The following is a 17,688-nucleotide window of genomic DNA, read 5'->3' on the forward strand; positions in this document are numbered from 1 at the left end:
TAGAGTAATGAAAAATGGAGAAGTAATTTTTAAAATTCTAATATTAGACTAAAGTCAGTCTTAAAAAGGAAATCTCATTTCTCACATGCTACAACATAACTATCTTTATTATTCATCAGTGGGACATATCTGTTCATGTTCATTCTTTGGATTTCCGTGTCTACTATCCCATTTTAATTAATTCTATTTTTTAAATGAATACATAATTGAAAAGAAATACAAAAGGGTTTTTATCATATTTCAGATAATTTGGAAAGTATTTTCAACAGAAAGCTTAGTATGAATTTCATAAATATATTCCCTGTCCTGTAATACTACACATACCTGTCAATAAGGTTAAAAGTATAAAAATTTAAAAGAAAATCCTATTCAAAGTAATTTCTTAACCAATATCCTCCTTTAGAATGGAAATTATATCTAACATTTTTAAGTATAAGGATGGAACCAATTATATGGTTAAGTGCAAATAATAAATCTGCTACATGTTCTCGATAACTGAATAGAGATGTACTCTCAAGTCCTTTAGGTCAATTACTAAGTTATCTAACATATTATTCATTTCTAGTCTCTGGCCTAAAGCACATTTTCCAGTTTAATTTCCACCTATTCACCCATTTTACAAAAACTATGACCCAACAAAAGTGAGTTATTCAAATGAGTTACCTGGAATGTTGTTCACTATCCTGACACAACCAGATTCTACTGATTCTTTAAAGTCTATTCCAGAGATTGTCTCTATCCTACTCCAAACCCAAAGGGACTTGTTCCTCCTTTCAACCCCAACCACACCTAAGCAAGTACTAGGTATATATGCATCTATATTACTATATAGCAACCTTCCTAAGGCTACTGTGTTTACTCACTTAATGTATCAGTCACAGCAACTTATTTTACACATAACAGGCCTCCAATAAGAGTCAGTTAGATGAATAAACAATAAAAATACTCCAAGCAGAATACAAACTTTCTGCCTATTAGAAAAAATACATTAACTTTTTTTCTTCTTCAAGATTCTCCTGGCTAGCAGCACAAACTACCTAGACCAAACCATTCAAATCTAAAAAAACCTGACAAAGAGACTAAACAATAATAATAAAAATTAGGGAGAAAGTTTCGTACTAGGAGAAACCAACATAAAATCAAGTTCTACCTCTACACATTACCTCATGATGAAAATTATAAAAATAGACATTAATGAAGTTAACTATAACTTCATTACTAACTATCATTAACTATTATACTAACTATACATATCCTGGACAAAAATGGATCAATACTTCTGAGTAATTTATAATCTAATAACAGAGTCATAAAAAGTACTTATCAGAATGTAAGAAAATTAATTTTTTTAAAAGACTTTATTTATTTATTTGACAGACAGAGATCCCAAGTAGGCAAAGAGGCAGGCAGAAAGAGAGAGAAGCAGGCCCCCCTGCTGAGCAGAGAGCCTGATGTGGGGCTCCATCCCAGGACCCTAAGATCATGACCTGAGCCAAAGGCAGAGGATTTAACCCACTGAGCCACCCAGGCACCCCCAAAATTAATTTCTTAATGGGAACATTTGCTATAATAGTTTACAAATAAAGCCTGAAAAAATACCTCAAAATATAAAGACTCAGAATTTGAGTCGCCTCTATGAGATTGACTGGTGTTTAATTGCTTATTATCTTGTCGCTTTTGTAAATTCTGTCTTCTTTCTGAAGAAGTACTATGTCCTCGGCATCTGAATCCAACCTAAGTAAGCACCAAAAGAAAAAAATATATTATTTAAGTGAACATTTTACTGAAGTATAACATACTTATAGAAAAGTACACGAAAGTATACAACTCAATGAATTTTCAGAAAGTGCACAATTTACTATAGAAATTTTGTTCAAGAGCTTTTGACAAGATCATTTTAAAAGAAATAAAAAATGTGATAATGCAAGTTACTTCCCTCCTCCCCTCCACCTCATACATGAACTTTTAACCAGCCTTACTTGTAATAGCCAAAAACTGGAAACAACTCAGATGTCCTTAATTGGGAAAACAGTTAAACTTACTGGGGTACATCCCTACTACTGAACAACAGTCAGCCACCCAATGGAACAAACTTGAGGTACTCAATAATCTGGATGAATCCCCAGAAAGCCATGCATGTGAGGAAGCCAATCCTAAAAGGACTGTATGAGTTCATTTATAAAACATTCTTGCAATGACAAATTACAGAAAGGGGGGAACAGATCAGTGGATTCTAGGCGTTAACGAGAGGCTGGCCAGAAGAGAAAAGGAATGTGGCTATAAAACAGAAACAGGAAGGATCCCTGCAGTGATGACTCTGTTCTTCCTTGTGTCAATGTCAATATCCCGGTTGTGACACTGGACTGCAGTTTTGCAAGATGTTCTCATTGGAAGAAACTGCACAGTACTCTATTAAACTATTGTAAGTCTTCTAACATCTGTGGTTTTATTTTTTTAAAAAAACAATTTCTAGGAAAGGTTAAAAATTAAAACTTATTTCCAAGAAAATAGATTGAAAACAAAATTTTCATTCAATCTACAAATTATCCTATTAATAAATCTGTGAAATGTTCAATGGTCATAAGGGCAAGATTTGTAAGAATCTTAAGACATTTCAAGATCCTCCTCTTAAGTACCCAATGCAGCTAACATGAAATACTCTCTTAACCAGGACACCTAGAAGATGTGAAAAGTATAATCTTCATTACCAGTTACTCCCAAATTCTAACAATAAACAGAACCTGAAACAGATCTAGAACAGAAGGTGCTAATATACATATTTTTGATGATGAAATCAAAATTATGCACACAAAGACATGAAAACCACCTAGCAATTCCCATACTAAGTAACTGGTCTAAAAAGATTTGCTGATAAGGAATAGAATTTTTTTTAAGAAACAGAATTTTTATACTCTTTTGGGAGGCAGGTTACATGGCAGAACAATAAGCCAAAGAAGACGGTCATATACCAAATTTAATTCTTCCTTAGAGTATGTACTGTGATAACTGGGCTACTTCCTATAACTAGATACCCAACAGCTTCTTAATTTTAAATATTCTTCCAGATACCGAACAGTTTCTTAATTTTAAATATCTACCTCATTTAAAAATAGTATTTAAAATAGCCTATTTTAAATACACACACGATGAAACAAATCTTGGTAAAATGTTAGCTAGCCTCTGATAGCTGTATGAATGTTCTCTATAAAAATACTTCAACTTCACTATTTTAGCAATTTTTGTAAAATGTTTTAAAAATAGGTCCATGAAAAGAGGCTCATACAAGACTGGTAAATGCAATTTCAATGTCTAGGTAATAAAGAAACAAGTTAATTCACATAAATTATTAACACTGAAGTGAATACTCATCAAGCCCCAAGACAGGTATGACCAAAAAACAAGAGAATAATTCCTGAGCACAACTCTGCATTTCTGTGGACACTCACCATGACAAAAAAGTAAATGTAAACCTGCTCTCCAAAAGCATTAAAATTATATCCAGAAATAAACCCTGTTGTAAATCATTTACTAAATATGTATTAATGTTGCTACAAACACTAAAGCAATTAAAAAAAAAAATGGAACTTGATTTCTTATACTTGGGTGACATAAAGCTCCAGGATTAAATTAAAACCCCCAAACTAATGTCCCAACAAAGTTCATGAGAACTAAATTTGCATGTATACCAATTACCTCCTAAAAAGATGACTCAAAAATAAAAAACAATAGTTTTTTGCATAGGAAGATGCCACATCACAAAGGTAATCCACCCTCCCTAAGTTGATAGATTAATTTAATGATTAATACAGAACAAAACAGAAATTCTAGAATTAGATTTCAATATACCTGGGAATTTAATAGATGATGAAAGTGGTTAATATCAAATCAGCGAAAAGATGGACTTTTCAATGAATGGTGCTGGAGATTTGGGTAGCCACTTGGAAAATATGAAGTGGAACTATATTTTACACCATGCACAACACAAATCCAAATGAAATAAAGATTTAATATAAAAAAAAGGAATAAAAACACACTAGTGGAAAACAGGCAATTCCTTTATAACCTCAGAGCAAGGACGTGGCACTAAAACTCAGAAGCCATTTTAAAAAACAAAAACAAAAAACAATAAATTCAATATATAAACTTCTTAATGCTATTTAAAACATAAACTGGTGTATGGCAATAATAGTGAGCAAAGTCAAAAATAAAAATGAAAGCCTAGCAAAATATTTATAACTCATATTACAAACTAAAGGCTCCCAAATTTTTAAAAAATCTGTTAAGAGCTTGATGAAGAAACCGATTTTTAAAATATATCAAAAAAAGAAAAAAAGCAGATCAAGATAGCCCCCCCAAAAAAGGGCATAAGATATGATCAGACAAGTTAACAAAAAAATAGTAACAGCCCATAAATACATGGGAAGATGCTCAACAACATTCATATACCATTCCACCTAATTGGCACAAATCCAAAATCCTGGAAACACATGATTTCTGAAGCTATATGGAAAAAGGCACTCACCACATTATTGTTGAGACTTAAGTGGTACGGTTGGCCGATACAATCAAATAACAGAAGTGGCTTTATCTTTTCACTCAGCAGTCCCTTATCTAGGAATTTACTTTACTGCTATACACATACATTTCTAATGATACTGCAGTATGTCTACAATAGTGACAAGTTACAAACAACTCCAATGTCCATGAATAGGAAGACTACAGAAATCAACAAGTATCTTCATACTCCAAACATTACAAGTTATTTTTTAAAACCTGTGGAAGCCCTCCTGTGATATTATGAAAATGTTTTCAAGATACACTGTTAAGTGATGAAAGCAGAGCACAAAAGAGAGTGGATAAAACACAAGATACATAACTGTATTTACTTAGAATGACATGAAGAAACTCTGGGAAAATACATAAGAAACTACTCAAAGTGGGACAGATATAGGGAAGATAAGACAAGAGGAGAGAGTGAAAATGAGATTTTTTCCATCATATAATCTTTTTCATCTCTTCTATTTTTTTTTTTTCTTAAGATTTATTTATTTATTTTTTATTTGACAGACAGAGATTACAAGTAGGCAGAGAGGCAGGCAGAGAGAGAGAGAGAGAGGAGGAAGCAGGCTCCCTGCTGAGCAGAGAGCCCGATGTGGGACTCGATCCCAGGACCCCGAGATCATGACCTGAGCCGAAGGCAGCGGCTTAACCCACTGAGCCACCCAGGCGCCCTCTCTTCTATTTTTCAACCAATTCACAAAATGAAACCATTTTTGAAAATTTAAGTTTTTAGATTCTGTACATTATTTAAAATTAAGGTTATGACAGATTATAGGAAGAACCTGTCTGTTCAAGTGTTAAAACATAGTAAAAATATTAAAAATCACAAGGAAAACAGCATGGTACAGGTACCAAATTTTAATAAATGGAATAAAACAGCCCAGAGACAGCACCTAGGATGTAAGAAATTAGCAAATGAGAGAAAAGAATAGATTATGATTTTCAAACAGCTGGTTAACTACTTTGAAAATCTACATCATTGCATCATACACCAAAATAAATTCCAGATAAAAAGTTCTTGCAATATTATACTATAAAAAGGTAGTGGAAAATACAAGTGAATATGTCATTTCTAAAATACTTTCTAAGCCTAAAAACAATCAGAAACTGCAAAGGGGGAAAATATTTTGACTTAACAGAAAAAAAAATTCTGCACATCACAAATCAAACACATACTTAAGAATAAGTGGATTTTTTAAAAGATTTTATTTATTTATTTGACAAGGAGAGAGAGACCACAAGTAGACAGAGAGGCAGGCAGAGAGAGGTGTGGAGGCAGGCTCCCTGCTGAACAGAGAGCCCGATGCGGGGCCCAATCCCAGGACCCTTGAGATCACGACCTGAGCCAAAAGCAGAGGCTTAACCCACCGAGCTACCCAGGTGCCCAAGAATAAGTATTAACAACACATCAGAAGTAGAAAGCACATTATTCAACATCTGGCTCCAGTTCTTTTGGAATGAAGAGAGATACAAAATAAGCAAAACCTAATATATTACATGTATTTGAATAATTTTTTGTTGTTCTTTTATTATTCTTCACCAGTTTGGAGGCTCAATAGCTGTACTACTTCCTCTCCAGTGGGCCACGGATACCAAAAGTCTAACAAGTTACAATTTCAACATAAAATTTCAGCACTTAGCTAAATATTTTATAGATTCTGTTTATCACATCTATATAAATAATTCTTGTTTTAGCTCTTCTGTTTCTAATCAAATAAAGCTAGACTGCCTCTCATGGGTGCCACAAACAACGACTCATTTTTGCAATAACCATAGGGAAAAGGGCATTATTCTGCTTGTCTAATAATGACAGTCTAATTAATGTTAGGGAGCAACTGATGTCCTTCATTTCAGGGAAGCAAATGAGCAGGCAAGTATTTGGTCTATTTAATCCATTAGTAACTTACTCTTATTTCAGTTCATCCACAGATCTATTCATATGATAGTTTTAATACCTTAACTAGATTTAAGGAATCCAGGAAGTCTATCTAAAAATTGAAAAGGAAAAAACTCTGACCAACAAACAAATCCCTGATTTCACAATCAACCAACTCAAGAAGATAGTTACTGGGAATCCATGGCAGTATATAACTTGCTCAGCTGTATGGCAGTTAGATATTGTTCCCCAAAACCAGGAAGCCACCCAGTCTGGCTACATTACAGCATGAGACAACAATTACGATGGCCCTGCAACAAGCACAGAGTGCATAGCTATGGTGTTTAGTAAAGACACACGAACAAGGCCATGGTCCTAAAGTTCAAAGAATCAATATTTGTGGCATTAAAATGTTTTTAAATTTTTTATATGGATTAAAAAAAAAGTCACGGCAAATGAAGCAGGATTGGAGGATATTCTTTTTTAAAACTATGAAATATCCAAATATATTTCTTAAAAACAATATAGTAGAAAACAACACAATATACACCTATATATGCATCATCTATAACCAAGATTTTCATTTTGTCTCATTAAATAATAACTCTACTGGCTAAGCCATTTTAAAGTTACAGATGTCATGGTGTTTTATGATTATGTAATTCAATACGCATCTTCAAAAATTAAGGACACTGAGACACCTGGGTGGCTGAGTTGGTCAAGCTGTTGCCTTTGGCTCAGGGCATGATTCCAGGGTCCTGGGATCAAGACCCACATGGGGTTCCTTGCTCAACGGGAAGACCGCTTCTTTCTCTGCCTCTGCCTGCCACTCTGTGTGCCTGTGCGCGCGCGCTCTCTCTCTCTCTCTCTTTCTGACAAATAAATAAATAAATAAATAAAATCTTAAAAAAAAAAATTAAGGATATTGCCCTTCAAGGCCACTATACCATTTATAATAATTCAAGTTTCTCCAACCTCATTCAAATTACCTGTGAATTATTTCTTTGTTCAGTCTGCCTTCCACCTCTAGAAAATGTCTGATTTTTTTCCATCCAAGGTTTTTTCTGAGTTGCCTGGCAAGTTACATTGGACCAATTTACACTACCTGTAACCAATGAGATTAAAAATATGATTTATTTATGAAAGACGCCAAAACCTAAATTATCCCTTAACTTTGTATATTGAAAGTCAGTCACTATAAACACAAAACTGGAAATTTCTCTACAAAATTTAAGTGGTATTCCAATTCTTAGTAATAGAAGTGCCATCTTGCAGAATACCCCAATTTCTCAATGGAGAAATTTTCTCAAGTTTTATCAGCCCAACTGTACTTTCAAAATAAGGTGAATCTCTTTGGAAGATTTCTAATTTTTTCTGCAGTATCAGAAGGCTTCATGCTTGAAAGCAAAGCTCTGACATGGACAAAGAAGAAAGTATAGCAAAAACACTATGCAGAAAATAAGTACCTGTACATATAGATGATTCCACATGCTAAAAATAAAAACAAAAAAGACAATTATTTTCTGCTTAAGAGTCAATACCATATGCCTTGCAACATGTTTCATAACTTAGTCTAGTGTGAAGCATGCTTATTTACAATCTGAGAAAAACACTTCTCCATATGTATTTTTCATATTAATATACAAAATACATTTTAATCCATTCTATAACTACAGGAATTGTTAATGAAAATAGATACTTAAGCTTTAGAGAAGATAAAAAGATAATACTGACATAGGTGACCAATAAAGGAATCAAAGCAATGTTACATACATTCATGGTGCTAGAATCGGGATTTCTCAAAGCCCCTGCTGCCGGCTGGTTGTTGCTGTGTTTGGGACTGCAGTAGCCACTATCACTGTCAATGTCAGCTTCACTAGCCCCCTGCTCACTGGAGGATTCCGCAGTCGGGTGGGACGCTCTTCTCCTCCTGCCTTTGGACTTCCAGAGCATCGTGGCAGAGCTCTCTGAGAGAGATTTGTTAGCAATATCTGATGGGAAATCTATAAAGCAAGGAAGGTGTGACATCTCTTTGTGAGGACCAAACTGATAAACTCTTGTTAAATTATCATTAAGGTCATAAGAAAATAAAGATATCTTACTTTGTAAATGGAGAAAACAAGTAAAAATTTTGGGGGGAAGATCATCAAAAGGTAAGATGTTCCTGACAAGCTGGTTTATGACATGTATTTATTATGACAAGAGAATAAAATATTTGTATAAATATTAAAACAAACCACCATTACCCATTTCAGAAAAATAACAATACCAGTCTTTTTTGAAGTCCACTGCATACCCCCTCTACCACTGCATCCTCTTCCTCCCCCAGAAGTTACCTCCACATGGAATTCTGTGTTTATCATTTTCTCACTTTTTAAAATACTTTTTTCATGGATTTTTGAATTACTAAAACATAAATCATCTAATTTTACAGTTTTCACTTATAAAAATGAAATTATACTGTCCATTTTCTTTTGTGACCTGCTTCCCAGTGTGCCCCATCCCCTCAACATTAGTTTTGAGATTCTACTGCATGTGGCTGTAATTCATTAATGTCACTGGAATCCTATGTATGCCTATGTATGATGAACGTACCACACAGTATTTATCCTTTGTACCACTGATGGGATACCTGGACTGTTTTGGGGTTTTGCATTATTAATTAATTATTTCAGAAACTGTAATCAAAAGACATTTAAAAAACTCTTGCAATGTCCTCCTATCCTAACAAATAACAATTTTCCTTTTTCTATATTTCTGCCCATAACTTTTACACACAGCATCAATACAATTTTGAGTTGGGCTGTTTAATATTATGTAAATGTTCTTCAAAATTTTAATTTAATTTCATTTCCATATTATCCCACTGAGTGGATGTTCTAAACTTCTCTTGTCACCTGTTACTAAACATTTGGAAGCTTTCCTATAGTCCCACCACACTGTTTCAGCCCCCTGGTGCTGTGTCCCAAGGCCCTGAGAACAAGGTGGGATCATTTTCTTATTCATTCATATGAATTTTTCATGTCTTCATACTAATACTTTATTAGTGACAGGCATCGTATAAATCGTTTCCAAGTTTGTGGCTTATTCTTTCACTTATTCACTCACTTTTGACAGAATTTATTTGAGAAATACTTCTCTCCCAGCAGTCATAAAGACACCTGCCTCTATTTTCTTCTACTGTGGTTTTTCCATTTGTCCTTAATCCACCTAAAAAGATTTGCATGGGGTGTAAATTAGGTATCTGTAATGCAATCTCTGTTATTTTCCACATGTTTTCACATACATGTGAATCTGTTTCTGGGTCCCCTCTTCTAACTTTTGTAATAGTGCATTTTTTATGTAAGTCTACAAGAAGTAAGATAGTTTAACAGGTCTTGATATTTAGAAAAAAAAGTTCTTTTCTTTTCAGACAAATGATCCTTTTAGAATTAGTTTATCAAGTTCCCAAAAAAATTCCTATTAAAATTTTGATTAGAACTGCACTGAATCTACGGACTGAGTACTGACTTGGGAAAAATGCCATTTGCAGTATCAAATCATCCTATACAAATAGGATATCTAGTTGTTGTTGTTTTTAATATCCTACCATAAAGTTAAGATCTTCCGCATAAATGTCTGGTACATCTTTTGCCAAGTTCATTCCCAGAAACTGATGTATTTGTTGCTATTATAAACACTATCTTTTCTCAAATTTTGTTTGTAACACACTGAAATGCACTTTTGTATATCATACCTAGTATTCTTGTTAAGCTCATTAAATACAAGCTTATGTTCAAGAATAAAAACTTGTTACAAGTTCCTTTAAGTTCTAATATTTCAGTCTATCTGTGACTGATACCAATTAATCCTCAGAAATTAAAAACAAATTAAACAAAAATACTAATAGGATGTAAAATCCTCAGAATTTGAAAAAAACTAAAGAGTAGGAATACTGATAAAATGTACTATCTTCTAATCAAATTTTACCTTCATTTTCATTTTCTTTTCACTTCTATCAAAGCATAGTTGACATACAATATTACATTAGCTCTAAGTGTACAACAAAGTGATGCTGCAAGTGTCTATACATTACGCTTTGCTCACCACAAGTGTAGCTACCACCAATTTACTCCCAACCCTCTGACAACCATCAATTTTGGTTCTCTGTGTTTATGGGCCTATTTCTGCAGGGGTTTTTCCCCGCCTTTTTAAAGATTCTACATATAAGATTTTAAGATTCCATCTGACTTATTTCACTTAGCATTATAGCTTCTGGGTCCACCCATGTTGTTGCAAATGGCAAGATTTTATCCTTGTTTATGCTTGTGTAATATTCCATTGTATATATACACCACATCTTCTTTATCCATTCTCCGTTCATTTACTTTTGACATTTGGATTGCTTTCTTATCAGGGCTACTGTAAATAATGGCACAATGAACATAGGAGTGAATATATCTTTTCAAATGAGTGTTTTTATTTTTGGGGGGGTAAAATACCCAGTAATGGAATTACTGGATCACTTGGTATCTCTAGTTCTAGTTTTTTGAGGAATGTCCACACTGTTTTCCATAGCAGCTGCACCAATTTACATTTCCAATACACGAGGGTTCTTTTTTCTTCACATCCTCACAAACATTTGTTATTTCTTGTCTTTTTTATTCTAGCCACACTAACAGGGATAAGGTGATATCTTGTTGCGGTTTTGATTTATATTTCCCTGATTAGTGATGTTGAGCATCTTTTCATGTGTCTGCTGGCCTTTTGTAGATCTTCTTTGGAAAAATGTCTATTCAGATGCCCTGGCCAATTTAAATTGGATTATCTGGGTTTTTTGGTACTGAGTAAATATTTTAGATATTAACCCTTATTGGATATACCATTTGCAAATATCTTCTCCCATTCAGTAGGCTGCCTTTTTGTTTTGCTAATGGATCATCTATTCATTTTCGAATTATTATGCTTCAGAAGATTGTGTTTGTGGTCACTAAAGGAACAAACTAAAGAAGTAAGGATTTTTAAAACCAGTCCCAGGGTTTAAAGCATGTAGAAATAAGTCACTATAATTAGGAATAACCAAAACATAGAAAACTTTGCAATGTATTACATTGTGATTCTTTTCTATAGCCTCTCCAAGCATTTGTTAGTCCATTAATCTCACTGCTTTATGACTACAAACTACACACAATGACTGTACCAGCAACAAGACTGTTTTTTAATGGATTCCCAGATCCTCTTACTCCTAATGGATCTAAGCAATTGCCAAAAAAAAAAAAAAAAAAAAAAAAAAAAAAAAAAACCCACAAAAACAAAAAACAAAAACCTGAATTTGTGTCACAAACGAAAAGGTGCAACCCAAATGAAAGAAAGTATGCACTGCCAAATTTATTTTAAGTCAGAGTGGAAACTACAGAGGGGTAAAAAAGTAAATGTGCCTTTGAGCAGATCTAATTCTTGGCCTTGGATCATTAAAAATTTTTACTAGCATCAGTGACTATGGGTGAGGAGAGAGTTACCGATCTACTCTGTAGCCATTAAGCTGAGAACAGAGATACAAACTAGAATTTAATGATATAAATTGGAAAATATTAATTTTTATCTATTACCAGAATAAAGCTTCCTTAAAATTTATATATAGTCTTCTAATAAACTCTGGACAAAAAATATCCAACTAGTCCAAAATTCTTACTTGCTTGATAGGATATATGTGCCACTCATGTTTGTTTCAGATCTATGCTAAAATGTGGCACAGAAAATTTGCCAAGTTATTTCTATAAACATATTATATAATATTAGAGTATTTTATAAAGAGATTTAAACTATTTATAAAAACATACAATTTTGATTTCTGCCAGAATAGCCCTCAAATTCTTACAATGTCTGCAATATTCCATCTCTGATTTCTGAACTGCTCCACTACTACACAGGAATAAGGACACCTCAAATCCTCCTCAAAATTGCACATTAGCCAGCAAACAAGCTGAAAGAACATTACGGATATGGACTGCTTTTATCCTTCCTAGAGAATTTCACAAAGTGGCAGGATAAATGAAAGGATGAAAGTCTAGAATCCTGAAACGTGGTACAGTCCACAATTATAAAATCAATACATGAAAACAGATGAAAATCAATGATGTATACATAAACACTCTTGCTTACCAGTTTGTTGTGAAGCATCTACCAGAAGCACAATTTTTGATCGATTATCAGGACCTGCTGCATTTGTCTCTTTCTGAGTAGCTACATTTTTCACGAGTGGCCTTTTGCTTTTTATGTGCTGTTGTAAAAGCTGTTGCTGATTTAAGCACACACACACAAAAATAATAATTTAAAATCCTACTCAGTGTACTACATTATAAAATACATATCCACTATGGAACACACCTAAATGTAGGCTCTAAATTAGTGCCTCCCAACCCATGGGAAAAGAGGGTTACTGTGTTAGGAATTCATGACATTATCTGCATTTAATTTTACATTAAATGATATATTATAGATACACATTTTAATACTATTTTTCAAATAACTATTAACACTACTATGACTAATAAAATATTAATACATTTTATATTACTTGTACTTCATATTTTCTCAATAAATAATAAATGACAGAAGTATAATCATGCCATATAAGGGTTTGTAAATTTTTATTTAGAAGGGTTCTAAAAAGGTAGTACTAAAAAGGTACTTAAAAAGGGTACTGAAAAAAGTAGCTCATCCAGGAGATAAATTTTCCTTTCATGATAGTAAGAAAATCCAAAAAATTTCTGCTTTAGAGCTTAAAAACAAAATATAAAAAAGTTGAGCCTTTCCTTCATTTTTTAAAACAGAAGTATTCATCACTTAATAGCAATTTATACAACAGAATTCTGAATTTAACTTCCTAAAGTGAAGTGCTGGAAAGGCACGCTGAGAAATCATGTTTCTTTAGCATCTGAAAGTTATATACTACTCTATTATTTCCCATAATTGTTTCTTACATTCTCCAGAGGTCCCAAAACAATTTCCCTTGACCTAGTGTTTTGATGAACAAAGACTAAAAGCTTTTTAAAGCAAGCTGGCTGCATGTTTGTATTTTAATTTGTAAAAAGTATGCCAAAAAACATCAAAGATTTTTCACTGAAGAAACTAGGCTAATGGAATCTACGAAAGCATCAACTCCTTGATGATAGAGCCATAAGATGCATTTAGGAAATCATTCTGCCTTCTATTAGCTCAAAACTGCTGAGAAGAAACATGTTTTTCTTTTTACTTGCTTTGCATTAAGGCCTCAATATAAAAGTAACCTTTTAGTTAAGAAATAGTTACCTAGAATAAGCATTAAATCTATTGTGTTTTCAGGCCTGTGTGTCTCCCCCCCCCCCCCACACTTTTTTTTTTAACTTAGTCAAAAGGCTGATCTTAAGAGTGGTTTCACACATCTATCTTTCATTTTCTTCAGCTCAAGGAGACCTTGTATTCACATAATATAGTAAAGCAACACTTTAATAACAAAGTACTATTGCTACTAAAAATTCACAGAATAGCAACAATGAAGTTGAGGGGATTGAGTGAATCACAAATGTCCTCCATAGTATCTCCTGCTGATTTCTGAGGACTGAAATATATGAAGTGCATTAGTCATTCAACACCACTGGCATAGGATCCAAACTACCACTTACAAACACTGGTGTCACTATGCAATTTTTATCATTAAATTAAAACAATTTGGAAATACCTGTGTATAATGATTACATAAAACTCTCAAGAAACCTGAAGATGGCTGTAAATCAATCATCAATTAAGAATAAGGCACAACAGGAGTGCCTGGGTGGCTCAGTGGGTTAAAGCCTCTGCTTTCAGCTCAGGTCACAATCCCAGGGTCCTGGGATCGAGCCCCACATCGGGCTGCCTGCTCCGCAGGAAGCCTGCTTCCTCTTCTCTCTCTCTGCCTGCCTCTCTGCCTACTTGTGATCTCTGTCTGTCAAATAAATAAATAAAATCTTAAAAAAAAAAAAAAAAGAATAAGGCACAATAAAAAACAGAAAAAATTATTTTATAAATGTTCTATCCTTGACTATTTTATAACAGTGAATGGAATGTGATAGTAAATTCAGCATGAAAGCTAACCAATACAAGTAGCAAATTACTTCCATTATTATTAACAACAGAAATATCAAACATAAAAGCCAAGCAAAATAAGTTACTTACTTTTGGTACAACTGGTCCTCTGTTACTGTTTCTGCTTCGATGACTGGACAATGGGAAGACCTGTCCAAGCTGATTTGGACGCTCAGTGCATTCTGTGGTTATAGTATTTACAGTACTTGCAGCCTGAAAGGTGTTGGAGTAAGGTGTAGGAAAAGGATGATAGAATCCCATAACTTGGGCACATGGTGCTGGCATCAGCTGATAATATGTATACTCTGTAGAAACAGGAGGCTGAGCAGATATAATGGGGTAGGCAAGGTACGGTCCAGCAGGGTTTGGATTGGGCTGTTGCCATCGTATATCATTGTTATATAAAGGAAACTGTCTGTTAAAATAAAATAAACAAAGAACAAATCTATTGAGAAGTCTGAAAATAATGCTGAAGCAAAATTTCTTAATGCATTTTAATTTTAAAAAGTACAGAAAGGTGCCTTCATAATAAAAAGGAGATAAAATTATCACCTTATTTCTTTGCTGTAATTAGAGATTATTATATACATGTAGTAACAACTTAAATGACAGTATAAAGGAATTCAACCTGATCTACTGCATTGCAAAATTTTAAAAGTACATATCATTCTTATTTATAACTCTCTCCTCAACCTCCTCAAAATATTTCTTCCTAGAAGTAAAACCCCTAGCTGCTGGATCTGTAAACAAAGGAATCCTAAGTCCCCATCCAATGCTAACCACTGTGATGGCCTCTGCAAAAAGAAGAGTAATGTGAACACTGTGTAAGGTGACCATTACAATGGGTGATTTGATTCTTCCACTTCTCATTTTTCAGTTCAGTCCCAGGGCCTCCTACTCCTCTCTTGTACTCCAGGAACCATCTGGCCAAGTCAAGCTCTTTTCCTGGCTCCCCTCCTTGACAATGGAAGCAGGTTCCAAGTCAAGAAGAGAAGAGGCAAGCCTAACATTACCATCCTATCTCTAGCATTAGAGCCTTTCCTAGTGCAATTCCTATGCAGCATCAGCAAGACTCTTCCTGTCTCAGCAGTCCTTACAAAAGGTTGCTGCTGAAGAATGAGGGGCCATGGGGAGCTGGAGCATTGAGCTTTTCCTCACTAATCCCACAGCAAAGCACAATGGAAAAATGTTCACTGTCATAATTTTAAAAAATAATTTTAATCCACTGGCTGGTTTACTCATGAATTCTCAAAGATTATTTAGTATGGTAAGAAAAATTAATTGAGGGGCGCCTGAGTGGCTCAGTGGGTTAAGCCTCTGCCTTCGGCTCAGATCATGATCTCAGGGTCCTGGGATGGAGCCCCACATCAGTCTCTCTGTTTAGCAGGGAGCCTTGCTTTCCCCTCTCTCGGCCTTCCTCTCTGCCTGCTTATTTCTCTCTCTCTCTTTCTCTGTTAAATAAATAAATAAAATATTTTAAAAAAAAAAAAAGAAAAATTAATTGTACTTTATACTGGGCCATTTTGTCAAATACAAAAATAATAGTATTATTAAATTTAGTTTTAAGTTGCTTTAAACATAGCCCCATACAGGTCAAAATTTTTTGACATTATGCGAACTTCAACTGAGAAGGATCCCTTACTCTTTGTCCAATCCTGAAAACTACAGGGTTTTATAAATTATTAACCTGAATAGTTCATATTTCATACAGTGGCTTCACGGTCTCATATCTCTTACATCGAGAATATCTGAAAGAATGTGCCTTGGCACACTAGTGTACCACACCATGGCTTTATACAGGGGTGCAGAAATACTGACTGCCTTTGCTTTTGGGGGGCTGGGCAGAGGCTAGAGCTCAGCTGTCTCATCCATTTATCCAAGATGCTAGAGAAGTATTTTCTATGTATATTACTTGTGAAAGGCTGAAAGTACTTTATACAGCACATTAAAAAAAATACTTTAATATAGCAGTAACATGAATTACACTAACAAAGCACTAATCACTCAGATAGTCTAAGCAGCATTAAAAAGGCTATCATGACTATCACAAGTTACACCCTAACCACCACTTCACATATTATCTGAACTGCAAGCATTTTGCTAAATCACCCTGTGACTATAGCACAGAGGCTAAATTTAAACTAGAATCAGAGCCCGGAAATATATGTTAACCATAAACATTTTAATGTTAAGGACTATCCCTTGGTATTTTTTTTTTTTAAGATTTTATTTATTTATTTGTCATAGAGAGAGAAGCGAGAGCAAGCACAGGCAGACAGAGTGGCAGGCAGAGGCAGAGGGAGAAGCAGGCTCCCCGCCAAGCAAGGAGCCTGATGTAGGACTCAATCCCAGGACGCTGGGATCATGACCTGAGCCGAAGGCAGCCGCTTAACCAACTGAGCCACCCAGGCGTCCCATATCCTTTAGTATTTTATTCTTATGCCCAACTGTCCTGAAAATTATGATTAAATACCTAAACTTAAAAAGGGGTTTCCATTCACCACTTTCTGAATATTCATTCCTCCCTTTGTATCAACTTATTTCAAAGTAATTTTAATGACTTACTGTAGGAGTCCAAAAACTTTTCCTCTTAGAAAGAATGAGAAAATAAACCATGTTAACAATTAAAATTTCTGCTTCATTTGGTTTTATTTACTTCTCTTAAAAAAAGAGAAATGGCTAATGTTTAATGTTTAAAATGGAGGGCTGCCTGGCTGGCTCAGTTGGTGGACCATGGGACTCTTAATCTCAAGCTTGCAAACTGAAGCCCCATGTTGGCTGTAGAGATAATAATACTAATAATAATAATAAAATAAACCTGAAAAAAGAAAAAGTTACAAAAGGAAAAAATGAAGAAGTATGTCTTGCCAATTTCTGTTCCTTACCCACCCCCTACAAAAAAGAAAATAATAATAAACAAATTACCTATTGGACTGGTTTTCCTGCACAAATGGATAACAAGTAATCAGGTAGCTGGGAATTGGAGTTGGTTCTACACCAGATACATTTCCATTATCATTTGGGAGTGCCATCGGGATCATAAATGTATCAGGATTCTTCTTCTGGGGAATAAATGGCTCTACCTCAGCTGACAGCTTGACATTCTTCAAAGAGAAAGTAAACCACACATTTAATAAAGTAGCAAAAAACTTAATACAGATCCACAGTTT

The 17,688-nt window shown here is 34.3% G+C and overlaps 1 protein-coding gene across 2 annotated transcripts in view; it reads right to left on the bottom strand.

Annotated features, from left to right (window-relative positions):
• Window positions 1-17,688, bottom strand: part of SECISBP2L (SECIS binding protein 2 like) — a 59,214-nt gene that overhangs the window by 32,364 nt on the left and 9,162 nt on the right. For both annotated transcript variants that reach the window (XM_059181488.1, XM_059181489.1), the window contains exons 2-8: window positions 17,444-17,622; window positions 14,609-14,933; window positions 12,578-12,713; window positions 8,210-8,439; window positions 7,903-7,927; window positions 7,426-7,541; window positions 1,600-1,734 (exon numbers count right to left, since the gene is read on the bottom strand). In XM_059181488.1, coding sequence (XP_059037471.1) covers window positions 1,600-1,734; window positions 7,426-7,541; window positions 7,903-7,927; window positions 8,210-8,439; window positions 12,578-12,713; window positions 14,609-14,933; window positions 17,444-17,622 — 1,146 coding nt within the window. The remainder of the gene's footprint in view (window positions 1-1,599; window positions 1,735-7,425; window positions 7,542-7,902; window positions 7,928-8,209; window positions 8,440-12,577; window positions 12,714-14,608; window positions 14,934-17,443; window positions 17,623-17,688) is intronic.

The sequence above is a fragment of the Mustela lutreola genome, chromosome 7, assembly GCF_030435805.1.
Source record: "Mustela lutreola isolate mMusLut2 chromosome 7, mMusLut2.pri, whole genome shotgun sequence".
Classification (NCBI taxonomy): Eukaryota; Metazoa; Chordata; class Mammalia; order Carnivora; family Mustelidae; genus Mustela; species Mustela lutreola.